This window comes from Etheostoma spectabile, chromosome 6 (genome assembly GCF_008692095.1).
Source record: "Etheostoma spectabile isolate EspeVRDwgs_2016 chromosome 6, UIUC_Espe_1.0, whole genome shotgun sequence".
Classification (NCBI taxonomy): domain Eukaryota; kingdom Metazoa; phylum Chordata; class Actinopteri; order Perciformes; family Percidae; genus Etheostoma; species Etheostoma spectabile.
This window is the reverse complement of record NC_045738.1, coordinates 1,599,570-1,607,187: the sequence shown is the minus strand read 5'-3', so window position 1 is coordinate 1,607,187 and position 7,618 is coordinate 1,599,570. Positions and strand designations below refer to the sequence as shown.

Genomic DNA, 7,618 nt, shown 5'->3' with positions numbered 1-7,618 from the left:
ACACACACACACACACACACACAAACACAAACGCGCACGCACGCACACGCACAGGCACACCAAGCGCATCAGAAAACACAGAGGCTTGCTGCAGTGGCTCGTACCTTTCACACAAGTGAACATCAGTGAAAAGATGAGATTCCAAAAAACAATTCCCGTCCTAATCCTCATCGTTTTGGCTTGAACAAAGTCCCCTCGGCCACATTTAATGCATCTCCTGTTGAAAACGTTCCGTAGTTCAATAGATCCGTCGTAGTATCTGTCTCTGTAAATCCCCTTCATGTTCACAACTAACACATGTAACCTACAGCCTGTGTTTTCTTTCTGTTGGGTTAAAGTAGATCCCCTTTCCCTTTTCAGAGGAGAACCAGGCAGAACCGCCCGCTGCGCTATGTCAGCTGATAAGAGAGAAGTGAGCAAGACTGAATTTTAGGTTAGGACCACAGCAACCTGGACGAGGGCTCAACCATCTCTGCTGAGAGGGGCATCAAGTGTGAGCATCTCTGGTGCTGCGCTCTCGCATGTGCTGTTTAACATCTTTCCTTCTGAATCCCTATAAACCGGCGGAGGACGGAGGTGAGTCTAGCCTACAATTTGAATGCTGCCTTTATCGATCGGCGAATGAGCCACGCAGTCAGAGAGAAAAGGTGGCGGGAGGGGGTGATGGTGTCGTGAGAGAGAGAGAGAGGAGAGAGGAGGAGAAAGAGAGAGAGAGAGAGAGAGAGAGCGTCCTGTGTCAAGTATGTTGTGGTTGATGTGTGGCTAACAAATCATGAAGTGGGAACAGTGATGTGGCAAGGAAAGAGGCACGTCTTTATGGGAGGAATGTAAATTCTGGGAAATAATAGAACTTTCATAAGACAGCATGTGGTTTATATGTGTGTGTGTGTGTGTGTGTGTGTGTGTGTGTGTGTGTGTGAGAGGAGAGAGGGTGGGGGTGAGGGTGTTAGGTGGGAGTCTGACAGGCTGCATCCTGTCCCGAAAGCTGATGAAAGAAATCCGCCTGGTAGGCAATCCCACCATAACTCTGATTTTCATTTTAGAGATCGAGCGGAGCTGTTATTGGGAGTGATGGGACTGGGCAATTTGCAATGCAAAGAAGGGATGATGACGGCGCAAAGCGCTGCTCAGCTGCGGTGGGGCTCTTCTGCCATCTAGCTTTGGAAGAGTCACCGACCTATACTTAAAAACAGAGAGGAAAAGGGGAGCAGTGCAGTGAGAGGCCGTGATTGCACACAGAACGAACATCATTTGGTCTGTAACACATTCAGATAGAGCTTCATCAGTGGATTCTAATGCGCATGGCTTTAGTTCCCTTTTTCACCGACATTTTCTGTAGATTGTAATTAAATCTAAGCTAAAGTTTCTACATTCTGAGAGCAGCAGTTTTGGAAAGAGCTTGGATATCAGCTGAGGTGTAAATCAATTATACGCATGGCTTCTGGTTTGAATATTGCCCACTTAATAATTGTCGCTGCAATGCCCCCCCCCCCCCCCCCATAGAAATCAATATCCTGTGCCCTGGTATTGGCAAGATTTATTAGGGTGAAGTCAGCAGGGTGAGTTTATAAGGAAACCTAACAAATGAACCCTAAGCCTCTCTGTGGATCTGAGGGGGAGCCAAAAAGAGGCTTCTGAGTAATTTACAGTATGTGAGCTGTCCTTGGTGCTGAAACCGAAGCCTTAAAACCATCTGCTTGTAATTCGTGGCCACGAAAACTGGCTTGTGCCTCAGAGTAATGTACTATTCATTTATTCATACTTGCATTTCAAACATTTATTAATTGACAGATTGGATAAGAAAACAGACCCTTTGCCCCTCACCTACATTCCCACCCAAGAGCAAATCTGCTGTCTGGACCTTTTTACATGTTTCTGTTCTGTGTCCAAGGTTGGTTGGCCAGGCAGGGCAAATCTCCCACCCATACTGCTGCTCTCCCATGGGAGGATAAATGAGAGAAAACATCTTGATCCTGCTCTAATCTCGTCTAATTATAAGGCAGCAGAGGGCAATGGGATTGTTGTCCTTTGGCCAAATATTCAGAAAACATCATTTAACTCTGGTGGCCAAATGGTGATACACATGACATTTATAATTGTAATGCCTTGAGGTTTATTTTTTGTGCTGTAAAATGCTGTGGCACTTTATGGGCATTGTATTTTGTGAATTACATTTTATTCTATATTTATTGTGTCTTTGCCAGCTCAATGCAATGTATTGTATTGCTTTGTGAAAGTCTCATTTTACATGTTTCTGTGGACAGCTTGATATTAATCTATCTCATTCTATCCTTACAAACTGAATTGCTGCCACATGAGCGATAGATTTATATCCTTGCTCCATTTCTCTGTGGAGTTGTTTATCTGAATGGTTTATGCAGCGGAGGCAAACCACTGCGTATCTGCCAGTGTGAAGTGGAAGGTCCCTTATTCCCTCCTGGCATCAGCATTCTTCAGGTGTCTACAGGCCCAGTGGAGGCTGCTGGGAATGTATTGAGGCACCAGGCAGCTTGTCTTTACCACTGTAATCGACAGGTGGGCCCAGGAGAGTGGGCTTCAGTTGTATTGATGCCTCTCGCCAGCTCTTGGTTGCTACTTGATGAGCAATCAGACTGTCTCTTTCCTGATCCTTGTGCTGTTTTTGCGTGCATCTGTGCATATGTGTGTGTGTGTGTGTGTGTGTGTGTGTGTCACAACGTTTATGCAACAATTCATACATGCCAAATTAAACATACACACTCTTGCCTATGCAAACATGTGAGAGAGCATGGTTGAGCATTCAAACATTTCCACGCTTTAGCTCATCCTTGAAAGGAATTTGTGTTGAATGTACTTTTTTATGTTAACCACCGAATCAAAAAGAACAGAACCAGGCGGCTAACCAGCCAGATTATCAGACAGCCAACAAAACAGCCAGTCAGACTGCTAGAGTGACTGCAGCAGGTCTGTTTTTCCCTAAGGGACTCAGGCTGTTGTACTTGGGAATCTGGGCAGCATGTTCTGATTAGCAGTGACCATGTTTGAGAACTGACACCCGGGAAGGTTTTCGCATCACACAGGGGCCAAAGGTCTCCTCCGAGGGGGGTTTGGACAGGTGTCTGTGAATGTGTGGATGCGTATTCTGTATATCTATGGTATGCACGAGTGCATTCACATGTGAAGAAAAGTATCACACTATATGTGTATTTATAACACGTGTACCTTTAAGGGATATACACTAAAATATGTGTGTATGCCTTTTTCATGTGGATGCATGCTGTTTGCCTCTGCATGCATCTAACTTGATAACATCTTCACGCCTTGGTTACCTTTTCTTTGTGTGTATGCTTGTTTGTGTGTACATGTGCAGTGATGGCGTACACCTCAGCCTACATCTACAAGTTGAAATCTTCACGTCTGGGTTATATTTGGTGTTTGTTTGTGTGCAGGGGCAAAGTGCAGCTGGTGGGGGGTTGATAGAGTAAGCACTGGGGTCGGATTAACTGGCTTGACTTCCCCAGAGGAATATGTCTAGATCTGGCCTCTCACACATACTGCCACTAATCCACTGCTGGGTTGCGCTGCTCCATTGTTCTGGGTCTGCTACATAGAGCACCCACGGGGCACTGGGAAGGTGTGTGTGCAGGTGAAAAAAAAGTAGAAGGGAGATGTCTGTGCATGTGAGTGGACTAATGTCTGTTGAAGGGTATTAGGGGCATGAAAATATGGAGTCCAATCCACTACTTTTGGTTTTTGTTCATGCTTGTGTCAACACGTGAGTACTATTGAGTGCAGCAATTTAGTTTCTAATAAATTCAGCCACCATGCTAGCGTGGGTAATCTGGTTCATTCCAGTGTTTGGAGATGATGGCCAGTTAGTGAATAAGGATTTAAAAGAGAAAAATTATATAGAGCTGGAGTTTGAAACAGAGAAGTGCTGTCTTTTTTTTCAGAATCACTAGCGGGGTGTAACATTGATCTTACAATTTCAAAAAAGTGCACCCTCGCACCTTACCCTGTAGCAGGTTACATGGCGATGTATACTGACAAAAACATGCATTGACTGTTTTACTGGCATGCCAGGTAAGATCATCATCAGCGCAATGCTAGCACTTTAGCTTAGGGCAACACTCTGAGTTATAAGTCATGGCAAATCAAATTCAGTCGGAATAAATAGGGATAAAAAGAGACTTGTAGAAGATCAAAACCATTTTTATTCATTTTTAGTCTACGAAAAGCTATTTAAAATGTGAGTCAAACAATATTTTTTCTTTCCCCCACAAGATGCATTACTTACACATGCATACATGCACTTTCTCTGTTTCACCTCACTCTCCCATTTCCTAAGTCTCACCACCTTTACCTTATTACTACATGTTCACTGCACCCGGCAGTCTTTTGCTTCTTATGTTCTCTATAGGTTTCTATCAGATCTGTGCTGACTGTGTCTGCTCATGTGCTTTATTCACACATCTTACATTACCCATTCGGTTACACTTTACTTAACAGTGACATGACTCTGTCATGAACGTGTCATAAAACATTATAAACAAGTCATAAACGGTTATGACATAACGCTTTTTTAGTAAGTGTCATTCGGTTTTGTCATGACAAGTTATGGTTATTGTTAGGGTTAGGGTTAGGGTTAGACAGCATGTGTCATGACAGCGTCATGTGAGTCTCATGTGTTCATGACAGTGTCACGTCACTCTCATGTAGAAAACTTCAAGTAAAGTGTCACCAAACATTCTTAAACCTTTTATCCCCCGAGTCTGAAATAGATGCAGGGAGAGGAGGGAAAGAAAGAGGGGAGAACAAGGTGTTAAGAGCAAGGGTCGAAGGTATTGATTGAGGGATGATGGCAAACATAAAGGTGAAGGATAGAAAACAGATGTAAGTGAGAGGAAGACAGGGAAGGAAAAACAGGCAAAAGAACGGCAGAGTGAAGATGAATGGAGGTGGCTGGCACTGAACAAAAAGAGGAAGAGAAAGAAATGGAGCAAGCATTATAAAAACAAGCAAAAAAAAATAGATTTGAGCAGCACAGGAGCCAGAACAACAAGGACAATGTAATGGATAGGGAATAACCGGAAACCAAATAAATACGTCTATGGAAATCATTTTAACACAAACACAAACCATATTAAATATATGGGCCGATAAGCTTGGAAGTGTTTCTGTATTTCTTTCGTTTAAGATGGAAAATATTTCAGTTAAGGCTCCACAAACAAAACAGGAAACTGTGTTGTGTATATTTACACTTAAGGTCAAACGATTTAAAATGGGATAATTAAGCAGATGGAAAGTGTTTCAATTCCAACAATAATTGGTGGGGAAAAACCGTTGTTTGCCAAAGTGAATCCACTGCAGCATGCCCAACTTCAAAGATGGTCTCATCATATACTGAAATGTAGAATGAACAGTCTGGTGATACACAGACTTAATCATATGAATAAAAGATCAAAGGGAAGAATTGCTGATTGAGAGAGGAGGAGAAAAAAAAGCAAACGCTAGCTTTTTGATTCACTCCACTGAGTGGGAAAAACAAGTTAAACACCTTTTGTGTTAGAAAAAAAGTATTTGATTGTAAGTGTGGGGGAGAGACTTGTTAATGTGCTCGTGGTATTAAAATGTGCTGGGGTTATTGAGTGAGTTTTTTTTTTTGACGGTCCACAAAATCATCTGGTAGTCATGACAGCCAAGGCTAATGACATCGTGAAATACCAGATTTACCTACACTGAATGTAGTGTTGCTATGGTTAAGTAGTGCCTTCACAACAGTGCTACACTGGGCTCAACCTTTTGAGGCAATAAATATGGGCAATTTATATCAACTGTACTCATTAAGCAGAGTTGTTTTAATGCATTTTTCCTTGTTACTCATATTACCAAACTCCCATCCCAACAGAGGAGAAAATTACCCATTTAAATTAGCTTATAAATAGCGTCTGTGTCTCTTCAGCACAACAACCACATTCTGCTCTATCGTACTTCTTTCAAAGTGACTGAAAGCTACATAAATCTTCACATGTTGTCAGTATTTCACTGCCAACCAGAAGTCAATCCTTTTCTACCATCACTTTATAGAATGTAGAACATCATTATTATTATGTGCTGTGTGCTTGAGCACACAGGAGTCACGAGTAAAAAAAAAAAATAATGGCAGATTACTAGTTTAATTTTTTGGAGCTAGCAATACTTCATGCATAGCATGGTGCAAGGCTGAGAAAAATCAAGTACCCAGCTAAGCAGCTTAGCAAGTCCTATAACACTCAGTGTTGCTCCCAAGGTGAAATGCATACCGTATGTCTGAAGGAGCAACTCGCTACATTCCGTGCAGGTCAATGACATACTCGAGGCTTTAGGCTCCAACCACTTCCTGTTTCAAGCGTATCCTGATGCTGCTTTGTATACAATCTACACACTACAGTATATTGCTCCTGAGCTTATTCCATCCCTCGCCTGTCATTGCCTTCATTTTACCAATCTTCACCGTGACTTAGCTACTGTGCATTCTCAAGCAGGAATGAAAATAATCAATGGCTCAGTTAAATTACACCATAAATATTTGTTTATTGCCTTCAGCAAGAAACATGGTTTGATGTTGCATCAGCTTATTTTGAACATTAATAACGCTGCCTACCATAGTTTTTCATTAGGTTAAATTAAAACTGTACATATCTATGGGTAACAAATTTATGAACTATGAAATGAAAGTGAAGTGGTCAAGAAGAGGCTTAATATGGTAGTCGGGCAAGTTAGGACTTTACAATAGAGATCTCAAAGAACACTGTGCAAGAACACATGGTGCTAGGGTCTTTCTTCTATGTAGCCTACAGTAAGACTTCAAACCCTGTCACCTCAGGGCTGTTGGACACAAATGCTCCTTCAAGTTATTAATATATGGACAACTTTAATTTACTTTTGATTGAAAAGTTTGAAAAGGTGGGTAGAAGAAATAAATAATAAAATGCTACAAAAGGGGACAGAAGTCAGTTTTTCTATTGAAAATGAAGCCCGGTTCTTCCAGAGGATTCTGTAGAGCTGGGCAGAGCTGAACATGGGTAGGTTGAGCTGGTGGGTTAGATGACTCACCATTTATATCTAAACAGACATTTATGTGATCACAAATTGAATCCATTTCCTGCATCTCTAAAACAAAAAAGCCCACAGAGAACGTGGTAAAAGAGCCAGGCTACTGTAGGTCAGATCATCTTAGTTTTGCTTTGTCAGATGTTGTCCAAAGACAAAGAGCATAATAATCCATTGAAATGGATTGTAAGTATTATATTGTAACTAATTCTGGAGCATATTTTCTTTGTAAAGTAGTTTTTATTGTTTTATATTCTAACATAATGAACCTAAGATAACCAATGTTTGGGAGTAGTAGATGTCGCAGAGCAGATGTATGATGATTTGATCAGAGGCGAGGAATCAGTCCCGCTGATCTAGCATCAAATACACATCACGTAGGCTACATACACTGTCCACAACACAAACCTGTTGAGTCAAGCTGTCGCTTGTTTTCCAGCAGATTATGTAGGTAGGAGACCAAAACTGGGACATTTTGCAAAGATACAAATCATCACTGCCTTAAAATATATGGCAGATGAACATGATCTGGTGAAATTGCCAAAAG

General features: G+C 41.7%; 1 protein-coding gene across 2 annotated transcripts in view; it reads right to left on the bottom strand.

Moving 5' to 3' along the window:
* The window catches only part of LOC116690735 (CUB and sushi domain-containing protein 3), a 286,959-nt gene extending 286,333 nt beyond the window's left edge, over window positions 1-626 (bottom strand). For both annotated transcript variants that reach the window (XM_032517890.1, XM_032517891.1), the window contains exon 1: window positions 105-626. In XM_032517890.1, coding sequence (XP_032373781.1) covers window positions 105-282 — 178 coding nt within the window. In that variant the 5' untranslated portion in view covers window positions 283-626. The remainder of the gene's footprint in view (window positions 1-104) is intronic.
* Window positions 627-7,618: the final 6,992 nt, after the last annotated feature.